Below are 19386 nucleotides of genomic sequence, written 5' to 3'. Positions count from 1 at the left end.
ATGGCTCTGGGAGAAAAAAAAAGTGAACAGGATAGATGGGGGAAAGGGGGCATTACAGGAACAGTGGTGACATTTTAGTAGAGGGCTAGCCTTGGACACAGGCCATCTACTGTGATCCATGGTCTTGAAGCTGAGGGCTAGCCTTGGAGAGAGGCTGTCAACTGTGTGATCCATGCTCTTGAAGCTGAGGGCTGATCTTGGGGACAGGCCATCAAGTGTTTGATCCATGGTCTTGAAGCTGAGGGCTAGCCTTGGAGATAGGCCATCAGCTGTGATCTGTGGTCTTGAAGCTGAGGGCTAGCCTTGAAGACAGGCTGTCAACTGTGTGATCCATGCTCTTGAAGCTGAGAGCTAGACTTGGGGACAGGCCATCAACTGCATGATGAATGGTATTATAGTGGGGGGCTAGCCTTGGAGGCAGGCCCATCAGCTGTGTGATCCTGAACAAGTCCCTCTGGGCCCAAGGCAACTGTTGAAGGCTGTCAGTTACTGATGAGTCAGCCATCTGCATAAGTGGAAGGAGAGAGTTTCCACCCCAGGTGTGGATCTGCGCACGCGCGCGCGCGCGCGCACACACACACACACACACATATATTAATGAATAATCAGTAGGACATGGAGAGCGGGAGATATGGGGAGCAAGACCACCCCTGTCACCCAACCCCGGGCCTTGACCAGACCTCTGTTTGTTAGAATTAGCCTGCCAGTCTCCTCAGTGCTGAGTTGATTATTGTTTTCCATGTATTTTGCCTTGTCTCTATGAAAGGAATCCACCTGGAAGCCCTACTTCACCTTTGTAAGCAGAAGATCAAGGGCCCAGCACTAGGTGTCATCTTAAATTTATTGCCGGTCACCGTAAGGCCAGAAGTACCACATCATGAGTTCCCAACCCTGAGGAAATTGTGGATCCGCACCCTACCGCCCAATATGCAAGAGTCTTACACCTGCACAGTGCTGAACCGTCTCCCAGTGCCTCTGCAGACAGGTTTTTACCCGGTCTTTCCACCATTTTGTCCTAGAGATGGCGTGTTACCCCATGATTGGATTTGGCTAGAGTGGGTAGCGCCTGTCCGTGTCTTTATGTCAAGCCACCACAGAGGATCCACTCACTGCAACTCAAGCCAGCAAACAGTTATTAGATGTACTAAATCCAAAGCACTTTGCCTGGGACTTCCCATCGGATGAGGGCAGCGTGTTTCAGTAGGAAGAGCAAAGGGAGATGGAGCGTGGTCCACAAGGCAGAGCAAGGAGACCAGTTTAACTGATCATTGAGTATGTGATGGGGAATAATACGTAGTGAGCGCATAAAGGTCAGCTTGCATAGAGGGTGTGCGGGGGAGAACGCGTCAGCTTCTGTTTCATCCTAGGGACAACAGGGAGCCATTGGAGGTTTTTGAGCAGGGGAGTGACATTGCCGATGGGTAGGAAGACTGTCCTTTTGACATCATTATGAAGGATAGACTGGAGAAGGCAGAGATAGCAGACAAAGAGACAAATTACAAGTGTCCTCTCATCTATAGATTATATGGAAACTCATAGTAGAAGCTATTTGTAAAGCCAGATTCCTGAGTGTTGACTGAGATTCTACAGCTTCTCTTTAGAATTAGCTTTCTGCTCTCATTCTGTTCTGAGCCAGATGAGGACAGCCCAGGACCTTGAGCTTGGAAACAGCGTTGCCTCAACCCCTCCAAACCCGAGCCATCCATCAGGGAGTGGAGAGGGGCCCGGCCTTCCTCAGCACCACCAGCTGCTACAAATAGCAGTCCTAGGAACCCCAAGAGTGAAAGCGCCACCCAGAGGGAAAGCACCTCCCAGAGGGAAAGCACCTCCCAGACCCTGCTCTCAGCCTGGCCCTGCCCGCCATCATCCAGGGGAGGAACTCCTAGGGAGAAGCGGCTAGCCCCGCCTCACTCACAATCAGTCAGTCAACATTTATTGAGAGCTTACTATGTGCCAGACATGCTGCTTCCCACAGGCTGGGCGGGCCAGCCCAGCTGAAGCAGCAGGCCTTTCTGGGGGAGAAAGAGAGGAAAAGGCAGCATGTGCCAGACAAGGGAGACCACTGACCCCTGCACTTTGACTGTGAGCTCCCCTTAGACCCTAATGCAGAGAGCCCAGGACACACCAAGCCCAAGAACCCTAGAAATAGTGACATTAAGGAAGAGGCATCCATAGCCACTTTACCATTGTTCCCTGAGCATCATGGCACTTTTTCGTCTGACTTTAAAACTTTCTGTGTGTGTTGTCTCCCCATTAGAATGCAAGCTGTTTGAGGGAAGGGACTGTGACTTTTCTCTTTGTATTCCCAGCCTTAGCACAGTGCTTTGTACATAGTAAGGGCTTAATAAATGTTTTATTCATTTATCCATTCATTCATTCTCCCATGTATTTTTCACTGACTTTATCTTCCAAATTAGGAGCAAAATAGGGAGTGTAGAGAGAGGGAGGGAGGTCCAGGCTTAGCCATGTGAGATCATAGACTAAAAGCTGGAATGAATATCGTAACCCCCTCTCCTCATCATACAGATGAAGAAACAGAGGCAAGAGACTTGCCTGGGGTGATAGAAGTAAGAGAGCCAAGGTCTGAACACAAGTCCTGGGACTCCATGGCCAGCCCTCATCACACTCTCTGTGAAATGTGGGGGACCCACGGACGCCTGTGTTCTGTACAACAGGGCAGCGCTCCCCTGATGAATACTGTGGTGAGATCATTGGACCAGAAATGCTAAGAGTGCTTTTTCATGGGTGGTGGCTCTTAAAATACATAAATATGCATGCAACATATATTTTATGTCTATAGAAAATGTGTAAATATATGATTATGTATAACCCCAAATTATGTTCAAATATTTGTCGTGTATGAATCAAATGTATGTATTTAATTATACATATATTAAAATATAATTGATGTATGCATTAATACATATTTTGCTAACACGCCACAAGGAATTCGTAGCTTTAACTAGAAGACAACATACTGTTCATCATTGAGGTTGTTGATGAGATGGTTGAGCCAGAAATGCTAAGGGAACTTTTGTATGGATGATAGCTCTTAAGGAAATCGGACCATCTGTGTTTGTGGGTGTATGTACTTCTGTGTCTGTATCTATTAAAATGTAAGCACGTGTGTGTGTATGTTCAACAAGGATTTCTTCAGTTGCTACTTTGTAGTAGGCACCAGACTAAGCAAATGAGCTAAAAAGACAAAAATAAAAATAGTCCCTGCCTTCAAGGAGCTTACGTTCTCCTGGAACTCTCCAATATCCAAATATAAATAGAAGGTATATGCAAAGGGGAAGTGGCCATCTGGAAAGGCATCATGGAGGGAATGACTCCAGAGCTAAGCCTCAGCTCACTAGCTTTTATGCTTTTAGACTCTAGGGCCAAGCTTGATCATTTTAATTGCACAGAAATCTGTTTCTCTTTTTTCTTTCCATTTGTATCATAGCAAGCATAGCTAGTATTTATCTGGTGCTGTAAGTTCACACGGAGATCTTCTTCTGTTGTCTCTTTTGATGTGAGTTGTTACAGTTACTGTGTTGTTCATGTTCCTGGTTCTGGTTTCTTCCTTTTGCATCTGTTCTTGTAAATCACTAAGCTTCTCTATAGTCATCATATCCCCCATTTCTTGTACCTCTGTGACATGATGTTACATTAATTTGCAAACATCATTCATTGACTTATTTGGACATTAGAATTTATGGGAAATACTGTGGACCCAGGACATTTAAAATGATACCAAAGAAGCGATATGGCAACACATAGAGAAGTAAAGCCAAGAGGGGCAGCATTAGTGTTCGAATGAGATGTTACTGATCTCAGTATCAGGGCATAGTAAACCCAGTTCTGAACCGCCAGACCCATAGATAGGATGGGTTGGGATGGATGCAGACACTTGCCTGGATAGGACACAGACTTTAGACAAGTCTAAAGCCCAGCTTCACAGTGTGAATTTCCTTAATGGAATAAGGCACAGGGAGGTAGACTTTTATACACTGGACAATCCCCTCCGGCACTAATCATCACTACCTGCGCGATCTTGGGAAAGTCCCTCAGCCTCGGTTTCCTCATCTGTAAAATGATGGGGTTGGACTAGATGCCCCTGAGGTCCCTCCTGGGTCTAAAACTGGGAATCCCCCTGGGATTTTATGGAGCATTTTATCTTTTTTCGGAGATAAGTGCTCTGTTTTATTAAGAACTCATTAGCTCCTATCATGCTCTCGAGATTCCGACATAAGAGGGTAGGACTTTATAGCAGACAAACTTCTGTTACTATCCTGAAACAGTTTTCTACTTCAGGTTGACAATGAGGGGGGCATCATCCCAATATCCATTGCATCTCCCTAATCAATCCCACTGAACCACAGCTCTGTCCCTGTCCATGTGCTATTAAATGCCCCCGTGGCAGTCAGGAGCCACAAGCACAGATGGGAATTGTTGCTTGTTTGTCAGTCGTATTGTTGAAAGTCAGATCTTTGAACCCACGGGCTCTGTAGAACAGAGAGCCCCACCACTCCCTTGACCAGCAGCCTGTCCTTTCATGCGCTGTGGCCTCCCGCACGGGAGCCTTGTCATTAGCCATCCCGACGGGCATCATAATGACCTGTATGCTGTGCCTGAGAGCGGGGCCCTCACCCACCTTGCGGGGTGCCTCAGAACTCCGCCATGCAAGCTGATTGGCTCAGTTAGGACCCCCCCAATCTCGAACAGCAAATGCAATCAATAAATCTTTGTTGGTAAATAATTGCTATTGAACAGAGTTTTAATATAAATTTATGAGCGGTGTTTTATCACAGCTTGGGGCTACAGCAAGCCACTGAGTGATGGATTTCAGATATCACTTACATTCATTACATTAACTTTGTAAGTTATTTAAAGCTTGTACACTTCTCATCGCTTTTGGCTTGCTGTGACCTCCTGGGACCAGACACAGAATCCACATGACTAACAAAGGCTTTGCCACAGACTGACGCACCAACTTTTGGGGGAACAGTAGGCAGAGTTCCCGGAACAAAAAGCAAGATGTGCGTGTGCAGAGGCCGAGGGTTGGAGTGGTAGCTCATTAAAATCACCGGCATCCCTGAACCGCAATTAAACTGTTAACTGGCTGATAGTCAGTAATTAGATTAGCATCCCCAGTTTGGGGAATATGGTTTGGTTCTGTTCTCTATCCTGACCTTTCATTTCATCAGCACAGGGAATTATATTCTGTTATATCCAGCAAACGTATTGAGCTCCTACCATGTTCTTTGGGGTAGGGATGTAGAGATCTTTAAAAAGAGACAATGGTTACCCTCAAGGAGCTTACCATTCCACCAGGAGGGGGAAGCACCATGTATAAGTTAGGACCAAACAAATAGTAATTGGGGAGGGGGATGGTTCTGTCACCTGTAAAATGATGGGGTTCCACCAGTTGCCTCTGACGTCCCCCCTCTAGCTCTGAATCCCACTGAGATTTTGTGGAGCATTTTATCCTTTCTCAGAGATGGGTGTTCTGCTTTATTAACCATTCATCCTAGGAGGATCGACAAAGCCTCTTGTAGTAGGTGACATTTCACTTCCAAGAGGTGAGGAAGGGGAGCAGACCTTCCCAGTAAGGAAATTCTCTCTGTTGATGCTGATTGTCACCTCCTCTGCTGACTTGGATAGATTCCTGAGGTATGGAGAAATCCAGTGATTTGTCCAGAATCACCCAAACTGTGTGTGTCAGAGGCAGGGCTTGAACCCAGGGCAGTCAGCCAACAAGGATTTATTCATCACCTACTCTGAGGATGCCAAAAAAGGCATGACTTCAAGGAGCTTACCTCTAGATAGGGAGACCTCACATAATTAAGTAGATACCTCAATGCTGGACCTCTCTGTCTGTTCGTATGATAAGAATGAATTTTAAGTTCCTACCCCCAGCCAAAATTTCGTGATGGAAAATTGCCAGGAAATTGCTACAAAAAGTAAAGCAATATTTCACAAGTAGGTGCTGTCCATCTTTATGGTGAAATCCATGTGAAGATATGGTAGATCATCTAACCAAAACCTGAGCATTTAGCCCCTAAAATGCAGCTGGAAAAAACCTGGGGAGGGCCAAGAGTTTTGTTAAGCTCAGTGCACAGACACAGCCAAGGATAAGCATTTTTGGATATGTATGGCTAAGTATTGTGTTTTCTCAGCACTTACTGTCGGGCTCACTTCTTGTTTGCTCCCTTGGAATATAGCTGTGCTCCAGTTTTGAGATAACAAGATGTTCCACTCTTATTCCAGGTGCAAAGGCCTGTGCATATTCTCTGATCTTTTTATGTTCCGTGAAGCTTTCCAATCAGATTTGATGGAATCTGAGGGTAGCTGACCACTGGTGAGCCAAAGCAAAGACCAGCTCTCTAAGTCTCCTGACTCCATATCCATGTTCTATTCATTGCACCTTAACATACAGTGAATAGCTGCTTCTTAAGGAGACCTCTTTCTTGACCTCTTACCCTACGTCCTTCCAAAATTACCTTGTATGTACTTTCTGTGTGCTTTATATATTCTTCTATGTGTACTTGTGTTTTCCCTGTGCAGAACGTAAGCATCTTGAGGGCAAAGACGATTTCAGCTCTGCCTTCGTATCCACAGAACCAAACATAATGCGCTTAATAAATGTTTATGGATTGATTGGTAAATTTATGAGCCCATGAGCTCTTAGCATTTTTCTCTCGATATCCCCAGAACTTACCAGGGTGGCTGACACACAGTAGGTGCTTAGTAAATGCTCTTTGATTCTAGTTTGAACAATTAAATCTATGAGCCCAAGACCTGTTTTTATCTCTGTCTCTATATCCGCAGTGCTTCAGCATATGGTAGGCACTCAGTAAATGCTTTTACTGTTGATTCAATCAGCACACGTCTCTTGATCATTTAGTATGTTACAGGCACAAGAGAAGTGCTGGCCATGAAAAGAAAAGCTGAAAACAACTCCTCATTTTAATGGGGGACCCAGCTTGTGCCTATATAGACAAGCATAAAGTAGGTCCAAGGCATAATAATTGGGCTTTGCCCTGGGTTCTTAATTCAGGTCAGCGTGCGGTACATGATTTGGACATTGTAATCATGGCTTGCCTTGAATAATCAGCCGTCTGTAATTGTTATGAGACAGTCAGTTTTGCATTTTATCACTGATAAATTAATTTTTTTCTGTCTGCCATAACAAGTCCAGAACAGCTTAATCCCCCAAATGGCCATGGGGGTCAGAGTTTCACATCCTTGCCTAATTTTCATATTTTCATTCTTCCCCACCCCTCATCTTTATTTATTTAAATTAACATCTTTATAGTCTCCATTGAAGGAGGGCTAATGATAACTGTGGGATTTGTCTGTGAATGTAGCTGCATGGTCACTGAAGGAGCCCTGAGTGTCCATCTGGCCCAAGGCCCTGGGGTTTGAGTTAGGGATTATGGCTTATTTTGGTGGGGAGGGACAGAGCTTTTGGGAGCGATGGAGCAGCTCTAATCTGTCAGAGACGCAATATCAACCCTTGGCCCTGGCTTTTGTTGGAACTCCATCTGAAGTGGGGATGGAAAAATGTAAGCCCAGGCTAGCGTTTGCTCCAAGGCTGATTGTGCTAAGTGTGAGCCCAGAAACCTCTCAAGTCAGATCGGGCAGAAGTACTTGGATATTGTGACCACCTGTGTCTTATTCTAGTGACCCAACTGGCCTCCATGGGTGCCCAGCACCCCTTCACGAGGGCTTCATTCAGTTGGCCAGTCATAATAGCAGATTATTTAGAAATTGACATTCTCTGCCAGTGGCAAATAGTGGAAGCCTCCCATTTATAAATCGGGTGTATGCCTGAAGCTTATTTCTTTGTTGGTTGTTTCTAACTTTGACTTCACTTCCCTGGGGATCAGTGTTCTCGCTTGTGAGGAGATTCCTAGGCTAGCCCAAAGGAGTCTATTTTCTATTATTATGATTATGATGAACTTGACAAACATCACCAAATTTAAAATTTGCCTGTACGAAGGACAAATGAGAATAATATATGGATTTCTTCTTTTGTGTTATATGCATCTATATGTATATACACATGTCACATGCATATGTATGTATATATATTTTACATTTAACAAACTATTTCTTTTCCCCATGACATAACAGAAATATGGTGGGAATTCAGAGACTGTTGTGCTACTAATAAATGATCCAAACAGGAAACATTATGTCAAACTGAATAATATCTATACTTATGTGGGCCTGCATCCTTATACACATACACGTTCTCTTGGCTGCTGGTGCTTTGGACCACACCAGGTTTTATCAAGAAAGATGCGAAGACTGAGAGTTTTTGGAGCCTATCCCAGTTATCCGGGTGCTTTGAAGTTTGGAGGGAGGGCTCCAGCTTTTGATTATTTTGTCTCACTTCTCATGTGTATCACTGGCCTGTCTGCTTTTGCACAGAGCATCCCTCTTGTCTAGAATGCCATCCCCTCTAAGATCTACCTCATAGAATCTTTAGCACCCTTCAACGCCCAGCCCATTACTACCTCCTACATGAGGCCTGCCCTGATACCCACCCTCTCCCAACCCCAAATGCTAGTTCTCCACCACAAATGACTGTATTTTTAATTGGCACATATTTTGTATTCACTTTTCTACATACATGTTCCACTTCCCACCCACTGCAATAGAATGTAAGTTCCCTAAGGGCAGGGCCTTTTTTGTTTGGTCTTCATATCCCCAGTTCTTAGCACAGTCACTGGTGTGGCACATAGAGGCCTCATCTGATTGCGCATCGATTGTTCAGAGGTGGAAGGAAGAGGAGGCAGGGTGTGGAGAATTGGCCATTTGGAAGCTTGTACACGGACAGTCTGGTTATTTGTTACCTGCAGTTCCCATCCTCTTGTCACTTTCTTGTGGAAGCTGCCATCTTGGAATGGTATGATTGCTTTTCTTCATAAAGATGAGCACAGAACAGTCAGAGACCTGCCTACAGATCAGACAAGGAAGGTTCTGAGAACTGAGCCCTCATTTCTACCAGATTGAATGTGGACTCTGCACTCCTCCATATTAATGGAAGTCTTATATTTTCTTGATAAGAAAGAGGTTATATTAGAATAAATGCTCATCAGAATCACTTAAATGATTGCATTAAGCCTGTCATCACATATAGAGGATAATTGGCTCCAAATTTTGCATGCATTTCAAGACATGATAAAGTGGTTTAGCTTCAGAATAGGCTCAAATTTGTCACTGGGGCCAGTTGGAGGTTTTTTTTTTTTTTAATTCCTAATCTTATAAATTGACATGGTGCTTTAGAACACTAAGTGTAAAATGAGAGAGCCCTGAATTTCAAATGCCATTTGCAATCTTAACAGAAGAATACATTTGAGTAGGATGGATATGCTGATATCCCATCAGTTAAACTTAGATCCTTTAAAGAAAAAAGATAATTTTTATAATGATCACATTCAAATTATTGGTCTTCCACATATAATTGACTGAATAATTTATAGAGAATGTGTGATATGACATGCATATCATATATATCTTTTAACTAATATGCTTAATACCATAGCATTGTACTAGTAATAATAACTCACGGTCTGATGAATGAATAAAGCATTTATTGAGCACTTACTGTGTGTACCGTACCACATTAAGGTCTAGGGACATGAGGAAGAAGTCACATGGGCCCTGGACTCAGGGAGCTCACACCCTAATGGGAGGGACAATGCATAGGGTAGGCTTCAGCTGTCATGAGACGGGAAAGTCCCATACACCTTAGGATGTGGCCACCAAGCACAGGGTCAGGCCTCTCTCATGTCATTTTCCCACTGACAGAACCCTGTGCATTTCTGCTGTTGAACCACTTGACAGTGCCAAGGACTTTGGTGGTCTTATGTCTACAACACAGTGTTAGCGACGTAGATTTGAATAAGCAAGTACAAAATTGAGCTGGGGAGAGAAGAAAGGACGCACACTAACAGCTAGAAGGTTTGGAAAGGCCTTATGTAGGAGGGTGGGTAATAGTCCCAACAACAAACATATATATATATATACATACACGTAAGTATGTGTATATAGGGGGTGTGTGTGTGTATGTGCGCGCGCATGCGCACGCACTGTGAAGTGTGCAAAGGCACTTTACAAATGTTGTTTCATCTGACCATCATAGGCAGGTGTCCTTAATTATCTCTGTTTAGGAGATGAGGAAGCTTGAGTCAGACAGAATGACGTGATTTGCCCAGCGTCACCCGTCCAGTAAACATCTGAGCCTGGATTTAAGCTCAGCTTGCCCTGATGCCAAGGTGATTGCTCTGGAACGATGCAAACATGATTCCGGCCCGTTTTTAAATGTGTTGAAAGGTGACCAGAAATGCTTGAAAAACTCCTCTGAAGCCAACAGTCTTTTCTTTGTGGAGACGTTATGTTTCATTTTCCTTCCTTCTTTCCTTCAGGGCATGCTGTTAAAGCGAAGCGGCAAATCTTTGAATAAAGAATGGAAGAAGAAATACGTCACCCTGTGTGACAACGGCGTCCTGACCTATCACCCAAGTTTACACGTGAGTGTCGGGGCCCTGCTCTGGGGCCTACTTGGTGTCAGGCCTTGGGGCATTGACGTCAGTAGCAGTGAAAGTCCTGTCTGTTTGTCCATCTTGTAGCTAAGCCATCTTGGGTGTCAGGGGCCTCATCTCCCTCTGGTTTCATAATTTGGAAATAACTATCCTCCATCCATGCTGTAGAAAACAAAGCCACCCACTTTAGAAGACTCATATTTCTTGAGTCTTTACTTTTACAAAAAAGAATTGCTATTGCTAGTTTTGATTTTATGTTACTTTACCCTTCCCTCTCCTCTTCCCAGAGAACCACCCCTTATAACAAAGAGTTGGGAAGGAAGGAAGGAAGGGAGGCAGGAAGGAAGGAAGGAAGTAAAAAAGGAGGCAGGAAGGAAGGAAGGAAGTAAGAAAGGAGGAAGGAAGGAAGAAAGGAGGAAGGAAGGGAGGCAGGAAGGAAGGAAGTAAGAAAGGAGGAAAGAAGGGAGGCAGGAAGGAAGGAAGAAAGGAGGAAGGAAGGAAGCAAGGAGGAAGGAAGGGAGGCAGGAAGGAAGGAAGTAAGAAAGGACGGAAGGAAGGGAGGCAGGAAGGAAGTAAGAAAGGAGGAAGGAAGGAAGAAAGAAGGAAGGAAGGAAGGAAGGAAGGGAGGGAGGGAGGAAGAAGGAAGGATTCAGCAAAGTAAAGCAGCATATTAGAAAAATGTCTGACACTTGGCACTACTCCATGCCCATAGTTGCCCATCTTTATTTCAAGACGGGGGCAGCAGTAGCTGGTGAAGGAGGGAGGTGGGAAGATTAGCTTGAGGAGTGTTTTCCCCTGAGGCACAGGGTGGCCAGCATAACCCTTCTCTGTCGTTCATTCTCTGTGAGACTGTTACCTCAGACTTCCGTGCCTCAGTTTCCTCATCTGTAAAATGAGAAGGTTAGATTGGACCTTTAGGGTCCCATTGAACTGTCCGTTTGCCGTCCAGCCCTGAACTTCCCTGGCCTCAGTTTCCTCCTCTCTAAAAGGAGGGGGCTGGGGGCTGAGCCCTTCTAGCTCTAAATCTGGGCTCCCATAATTCTTTCCGGCAGTCCTAATGATGTTCTCATTGACCCCTTCACCATTCCATGCCTTCCCCCACCCCCACTTCCCAGATGGCCTCTCTGGCTCCTTGCCCCTTCTTCCCACCTACAAATCTACTTAGGTCTACACTATCTAAAAACGGTAAAGGCAAAATCCCCCTCCCGGCGTGGGGCTCCACACTGCCTTCTGTTTCCTTCCTTTTGCTCTCCGGCTTTCACGTCCTCACCACTCCATCCCCACCAGGCCTCTTCTCAGACTGCTCTTTCCCTGGTCCCCCCCAAGCCCCTTGTCACTGAAGCCTGTGACCTCTTCTCAGGGCTCTGCTTTCTTGGCCTCCCAGAGAGGCTGATTCTCTCGCCCTCCCTGGTGTCGCTTCCTAACTCCCAGCACCTCACATCCTCCTCCTCCTCCTCCTGCTTCTCTGACTGCTCTTCCATCTCCTGGAGAGTCATCCAGCTTGACAAGGTCACGGGTCCTTTGGAGGATTTGAATCTTCCTCTTCCCAGTATCTAATTATAGGCAATCCACAGGCTTTGACCTGGCCTTCTCTTCTGTCTCATCTACTCCCACAGCTTTTGTTACTACTCTATGCTGATCCCTCCCAGAATTACATTTCTAAGCCCCACCCCTTTCTGCCTAGAGTCAGTCCCTGATTTCCCTCTTCCCGCTAATAACAGTGTAGCAGAACTAGAGATCTGGAAAAATTATCACTGGGAAGAGAGGACAGGCTTGCTTTTATTCCCAGGAAGGGCATATTATAGGGAGACACACAAACTCAAAAGAAGGAAGAACTTTCTGGTCAACAGCTATTTGACAGTGGAACTTCCTGACAGGTAGTGAGCTTCCCGTCACTAGAGATGTCCACAAATTCCTGTCTTGAGTTACACAGCTGACATAAGGGGTTTCTGACAGTTTTTAAGATTTATTGATTCTACAAAAGAACCCAAACTGATCAAGTGTAGGCATTTCAAAATGGAAGACAATGATAAATCTAAATGAATATCAGCGGTCCCTCAATTCCAGATTCCCTTAGAGGAGGGAGGGATTTTTCAAAGGAAAAGACCATCCTTAGCTCTAAGTACTGGCACCATTTTTGTCAAAAGCTAAACCAAAATAGCAGAATTGGTTTTGTTACTGACATGTCCTGTGCTTGGTCAGTTCTCTACTCATTTATCTCTCCAGTCATTTAGCTTCCTGTAGACTTGGTCTAAGCCATCCATCCATCCATCTAGCCAGCCAGCCAGCCAGCCATCCATCCACCCTTCCATGCATCCATCCACATATCCATCCATCCCACCCTCCAGCCAGCCATCCATCCATCCATCCATCCATCCATCCATCCATCCCTCCATCCCTCCCTCCAGCCAGCCAGCCAGCCAGCCATCCCTCCCTCCCTCCCTCCATCCATCCCTCCATCCCTCCCTCCATCCATCCCTCCATCCTTCCATCCATCCATCCCTCCATCCATCCATCCATCCATCCATGCATGCAAGTATGCATTCAACAAACATCTCTTAATCACCTTCTCTGTTCAGAGCTCTGTATTTAGTGCGAGAAATTATGAAAAGCTTTAAGAAAACATTGACTGTGCCCTCATGGAGCTTTCTATGTAGTGGAGAGAACAAGGCATAAATACGTGTGTGTCATACCATTTTCAGTGTACACAAGCATATTTTTAAGGCCCAAAAAGAACCACCCAGGATAGAAGAGAAGATCGGCATCATTATGTGGTGGCCGGTACCACTGAGATGTTAAACAAGGTGTTGGAATCCCGCTTCCTTTAGAAAGGACCAGGACACCTTGCCCAGAGCCCTTTGAACATGCTGGCATGGCCACTTCCATTGCTAAGTCACATCAATCCATTCAGACAGCATTAAGTAATCACCAAGGGTTAGGGAAGAGGCTGCACAGAGAAGTGTTTCTATTCAACGCTTGCCTACTGGCCAGGTGACCCCAGGCAGGTTTCTTTATCCCCTCCATCTCCCAGGCAACTCTCTGAAGACTGGAAGTTCCAAATGAGCTGCTCATCTCCATCCATGGGGGAGATGGTGCACCAGGGGTGTCCAGGGGAAATGAAGAATCACAGGTCCAATTCCCCACCACTCAAACAAAGAATGTACCAGGTCCTAAGGTCACAAAGACAAAAACAAAACACTAGCTGCCCTCAAGAATCTTACACACTCTACCAACATTCACATCTATATCGAATGGCCTTAAAGGGCCCAATCTTCTAATCTGAAAAGAAATTTTGTTCATATCTTTTATATTTATAGCACCTACATTTCCCAGTGTGTTACTTCCTTTCTTCCCTGGGAACCATCTATTTATAACACGAAAGGGGGTTGGGGGCAGGGGGGAGACAGTTTGCCAAAACTACCAACACATCAAAAAAGTTGGACAGTTTTCCACAGCCTTTGGCCACCACCTCTGCAAGAGACCAGTGGGTGTTCTCTCCTGTTTCTTCGGTGTCAACAAGGTACCTCTCTCTGCCTACCTTTTTTTTGCCAGGGTCTCTATTAACACCCTGTGGATCACAGTCCAGGTGGACCTAGTTATGACAGCTCATTCTAAGAATGCTTAGCTTTCCCTTCTTCTGATTTAAATGCATGCCTTGGGGACCACTGTGATAGAAAAATGGAGGGAATGATGAGAAAGCCCTCAGACCGCAGGGCGTCACAGTTCACCGTCACTGACTATTCATCTTTCCCGTCTGGAGAGCCACTGCCGAGAGAGTGGTTGAGATGGTGGCTGACTGGGCTCCAAAGGAACCCCAGTGAACCCCGCTAGCTGCCCTGTGGCCCGAGCATGCTTGGAGTTGGCAGTCCAGACCTCCTACTGAGTACTCCAAGAGTATGCTTGTTGAGGTTAGTAGCCATGCTCCGGAACCACCCCCCTCTCCAGGCTTCTGCTCCAGAAATTCCTGCGTGTAGACTCCAAGTCTTGTCTAAATTCCAACTCTCGACATTGAAATCTACTGTCTGATGCTCTTACTCTCTGCTTTGCTTTTTCCCAGGCAGCACTACGATCCGACTAAGAGGCATCTGTCTGAGTGGGTTCAGGAGGGAGAAACCATTGGGATGTTTCCATTCTCTTCAGTCAGGAGACCTGAAATCTCTTTCTAGGCTTGAGGTCTCTTTTTCCTCCACACTCTCCAATGCCTTCCCCCCAAGAAGACACACACACGCACGCACGCACGCACGCACATGTACACACCCACACACTAACATGGTGGTATGGTATACAGAGGATTAGCCTGAAGGCAGGATGACCTGGTCTGCCTTTGACATTACCGTTATGTCCCCACCTCTGGGACTCAGTTTCTTCCTTTGTCAAGTGAGGGGGTTCTCCCAGATGGCGTCTGAGGCCATAACAGATATGGATCTCTGTGGCCTATACGTATCTTGGGTCTGCCTCATTATTTCCTGTTGCTTCCTCCATTAGACCATGAGCCCCTCGAGGACGAGTACGGCCCTTTTGTATCACTTGCTCTTGGCACAGCACAGGTACCCAATCAATACTTGTTAGCAGGCTAATTAATAAAGACTGAATTAAGCTTACTAGGGTGAACATCACGAAGTATCTAATATGTTCTGCTTTAAAACAAAAAAGCCTTTGTTTACTTGAACTAAAAGTTGAGATGCAGGATTTCCTGAAGGATTTCTTAGGTCAATTTAATTTGACTGAACAACAAGCACTGAGTGCTAGTGTGTGCCAGGCATTGCCCCAAGTTCTGGTATCCAAAGACAAAAATGCCTTCGGGAAGCTTACATTCTTTAGGGGAGGACCCAATGGACAATGTTTAGTAAATATATAAATATGTACAAGAGTCCTTCCTGATCTATACAAATGAAATTACAAGGCCAGTGATCCCCCAAATAAGAAAGCAGATCAAATGATCCTGAACCGTCTGTAGTGGTAATGATCAAACTTCAGCCCCCAGAGATATGAGAACATCTGCCTCAATCCCTTTGTGGCATAAGTGGGGGTCGGTGGACATGAGTCACAGGTGGCAGGTGCAGTCTAAGCTGGTTGTTTGCACTGACATTTTTTTCCTCTTTAGAACACAGGATGGGTTCCTGGAGAAAGGTTGTGTGGAACTAGGGGATGGGGAGGGGGAGATATTTGACAAGGAAGGTGATAGAAAATAGAAAAGTAATCAATCAAAAAAAGAAAAACATTAATGTGTGAACTAACCAACTGAGAATAATTTCTCTCTGTTGACTGGCAAACTCACAAAAATCTTGAGAATCTCCCACTGTCTTAAGATGCATTTGGAGGACTTGAAGAATTCTTTCCTATTTTAAAGAGAAGCTTCTTGATGCATTGAACTTGGAGTTTTCTTTGGCTTTTTAAATTTTGTGTTGTTTGGTTTGGCCCCAACCTCTAAGGTCATGGATGTTCCTAGCAAGGAAGCTCTTCTGACGCAGATCAGCAATGCTTCTTGTAGCTTATATCCTTTCAGAATTCTCTGGGCCACTGAGAGAGAAGTTAGGTGAGCATCCCAGGTCCCCCAGCCACCATGTGTCGGAGATGGGACTGAATGTAGGTCTTCCTGATGCCAAACCCCACTCGCTGTCTGCAGGCTCCCCGCCTCTCATTCACACAGCATTTTAAGTCATTTTAGCTCATAAACACTTGACCAGACTCCTGTTCCCTAGAACAATGCTGTCATCTTGAATTTAAGTAGATTTCACTTTCTTGGCCTTCCAAAAGATGACTTCATGCTTACTTTGGTCCCCCTCTGTCCTGAGATTGCCTTTCTCTAATGGAGTCTGAGCTTCAGGACCAGGGACAGCTCCTGAGTGTTGCTGGGAGCCTTTGCTCTGTCTTCTCCACCTGCCATCTTGCCACATCCTCACTCAGGGAGAAGGGCTTCCATTACCCCACTCTCTCCAGGCCAAGCAGCCCAGGGTCTCCACAAGCCCTGTGGCTTCACTGCTGCCCTGGCCTCTGGACACTGCCACTGAGCAACAGAGAGAGAGGAGGCCCCAACGAAAGGAAGTCCAAGTGAGCAATCGTTCACCAGCTCAGTGCACTTGACTGAGAGATCAGGACCCTCTGCTGGGTCTGTTACCCGCACCCCTCTCAGCCTCAGCCTCCTCATCTCTTAAAAATGTGTTACCCTCTTCCCGGGATTGCTCATAGGGATTGAAGGCTCCTTAGAAGAAAAACCAGGTCAGACTAGTGTTCAGACCCCAGCTCTGCCACCTCGCTATCTGTGTGACTTTGGGCCATAGCTCCTTGGTCAGTAAAATGAGCGGAGCTGGGATTCTTTTGATATTACGTACCCCACTGAGCATCTGGCAAAGCCTCTGGACTTGGATGTAAAAAGGTTATGTTGATATTTTTAGAAACACTTAACTGAAATTGAGCATTTCCTTCAATTATGAATTAAAATGACAAGGACATGCCGAGCCAGGAAGGCCTGAGCAGAACCAGGGTTCAAACCCAGCTCCTGTGACTCAGCCCATTTTCCCCTGTGTCACACAGTGTCTTCCCTAGAGTTCCTTTGCACCAGCCTTACAGCATTGACTAGTTCCATCTTTGGTCTTCTCTCCCAAATTGCTGAGCTTGAGGTGAAAGCAGATATGCTTTGTTTTGCCTTTCTCTAATTATTTGTGATCTGGCAAATTCTTCCAGCTGTGGCCATTTTCTTTGGCTGTCCCCATGCCTCGGTTTCTCTCCCTCCTCATCTCTATCTTCTGATCTCATTCCAGACCCGGCTCAAATTGCCCCTTCCTCGATCCCCCCAATTCTTCACTGTACTGAGTGTCTCTGCCCGATCTCGCCTCTAGCTTGTTGGTACCAAGTCACTGATATGCCATCTCTCCCATTAGACTGTGAGCCCATCAAGGGCAGATGCTGGCTTTGGCCTTTCTTTGTGTACCCCTAGAGCTTAGCAGAATACCTGGCACATAGTGGGCACTTAATAAATGCTTCTTGACCTGACTCGGTGGTTTCCATACCTAGAGAAGAGAGTTTGGTCCTTAGTGTGACTGTGAAGGAAGGCCCTTGGCAAGGTACCGTTCCAGTGGGGTAAAGGTCACCTAATTGTTCCAAGGCTCTGCCAGCAGCAAACAGGCTCTGCCCCAGCCTGTCAGTCGAGCTACAGAAGTTCCAGATGTGGGCCTGGTTGGGGGCCTCTCTTCTCTTGTTTGAGGTCCAGCCTAGCCTTCTGGTGATCATTGGCTCATCTGTGAAATCAGAATGATAGTAACTTCTGTGTTCTTGGGAGGATCACATAAGATAATATGTGGAAAATGCTGTTCAGATCTTCAAGTGCCATGGGAGTGTTGGCTCTTGCTGGTGTTGGCATTCCATTTATGGAGAGGCACCATGATTTGTGTCTGTGGAGGGACTGGGTAGTTTGGGGTTACTGACAAGCTGATAACGGCCCAGTGACCAGTACAGTCTGGACCCCAAGGCCACGTGAGATTTGGTTTCAGACAGTGGGGATACTCGCCTCAAGGAGAGAAGACTCAGGGTGGACATCAAAGCTGTATGAGAGGGGATGTCATGTGGATGAGCAATCAGCCTCAATGTGCTTGGCCATAGAGGACAAAACAGACCCGAGAAGAAAAAGCTGCACCTTTCCTTTGGGCACAAAGAAAATCTCCCCAAAGATGGGAGATGCCAGCCCAGCATCAGGATAGGCTGCCTCGGAAGGGATTTCCTCCTTGGGCAGGATTCTAATTCGGAGGAAGGGTTGATTAGGGCTCCTCCACTCCAAGTTCCTTAGTATCAGGGCTCCCATATGGAGAAGCCTTCCAGAAAAGCAAGCTTAGCAGCCTGACTAGTAAGCAGAGCTCCTTAGAAAGGATGAGCCTGGCTCTGGCTGTCTACACCATTGCCCACGACAAGACATTTCTAATGTCAAGACAAGTAGGAGTTCAAGGGAATGCAGAATGTTATAAAACATCTTAAACATGTTCTCCTTCCATTTCCACATTCATGAAGCCTTTGTGATGTGTGCCAGGCTCCTTGGTGGGTGCTGGCTATACAGAGACACAAACAAAACTGGCCTTGCCCTCCGTTAGCTTACACTGTACTGTGTGGACACAGTAAGTCAATACAAGGTCTATATGCAGTTGTAAAATTAGTTTCTGGATGGAGAAAGCCCTAATGAGAGTGAGTATTGGGAAAGGCTCCACATAGGAGATCACACTGGAGCTGGGCTTGCATTGAGCTGTGCTTTATAAGACAGGAAACAATGGATCATTGGCACAGGGCAGAAGATCCCGGAAGTAGGGTGAGACTCTCCTGCCCACAGGCTCATTCCTTCCTTCACTTCATCAAGAAACATCCATTACAGGTTTTAGTCGGTGCGTGTACAAAATGACAAAGCAATTCCTGCTCTCAAGTAACTTACGTTCTGGCGTGAGGGAGATGGGCGAAAGGGTGGCTCCACTGGCCTAGATGCTTGGCATTGGCTCAGATTGTTTCAGAAAGCACAAAGAATGATTTATCCAACCTTTCGTTGCCACACACCATAACATATCAGTGGGCAAGTGCATGAGCATGTCTTTAAAAATATCTCCAACTGTTTGTGAGAGAGACTATAGAAAATTAATGCTGGAACCAGAATTTCCACTGAGGAAGAAAAAGAGAAACAGAGAGAAAGGAGAGAGACAGACAGACAGAAAGATGCAGGGGGGTGGAGAGAGAGAGAGAGACTGCATTTTTAAAAAGGAGAGTAAAAGAATACTTTTATTAAATCAAAGCCCTGTTTATGCTTAAGTGATTTCCTGTTTATTATCTGCACCCTTTAGCCTTTCAGAAATTGGGCTTTATAAATGAACTA

The 19386-nt window shown here is 45.7% G+C and overlaps 1 protein-coding gene across 4 annotated transcripts in view; it reads left to right on the top strand.

Annotated features, from left to right (window-relative positions):
* Nucleotides 1-19386, top strand: part of AGAP1 (ArfGAP with GTPase domain, ankyrin repeat and PH domain 1) — a 676738-nt gene that overhangs the window by 445855 nt on the left and 211497 nt on the right. For all 4 annotated transcript variants that reach the window (XM_036766640.1, XM_036766638.1, XM_036766642.1 and 1 more), the window contains one exon: nucleotides 10425-10529. In XM_036766640.1, the coding sequence (XP_036622535.1) occupies nucleotides 10425-10529 (105 nt within the window). The remainder of the gene's footprint in view (nucleotides 1-10424; nucleotides 10530-19386) is intronic.

This window comes from Trichosurus vulpecula, chromosome 7 (assembly GCF_011100635.1).
Source record: "Trichosurus vulpecula isolate mTriVul1 chromosome 7, mTriVul1.pri, whole genome shotgun sequence".
NCBI classification, from domain to species: domain Eukaryota; kingdom Metazoa; phylum Chordata; class Mammalia; order Diprotodontia; family Phalangeridae; genus Trichosurus; species Trichosurus vulpecula.
This window is presented reverse-complemented; position numbering and strand designations above follow the sequence as displayed.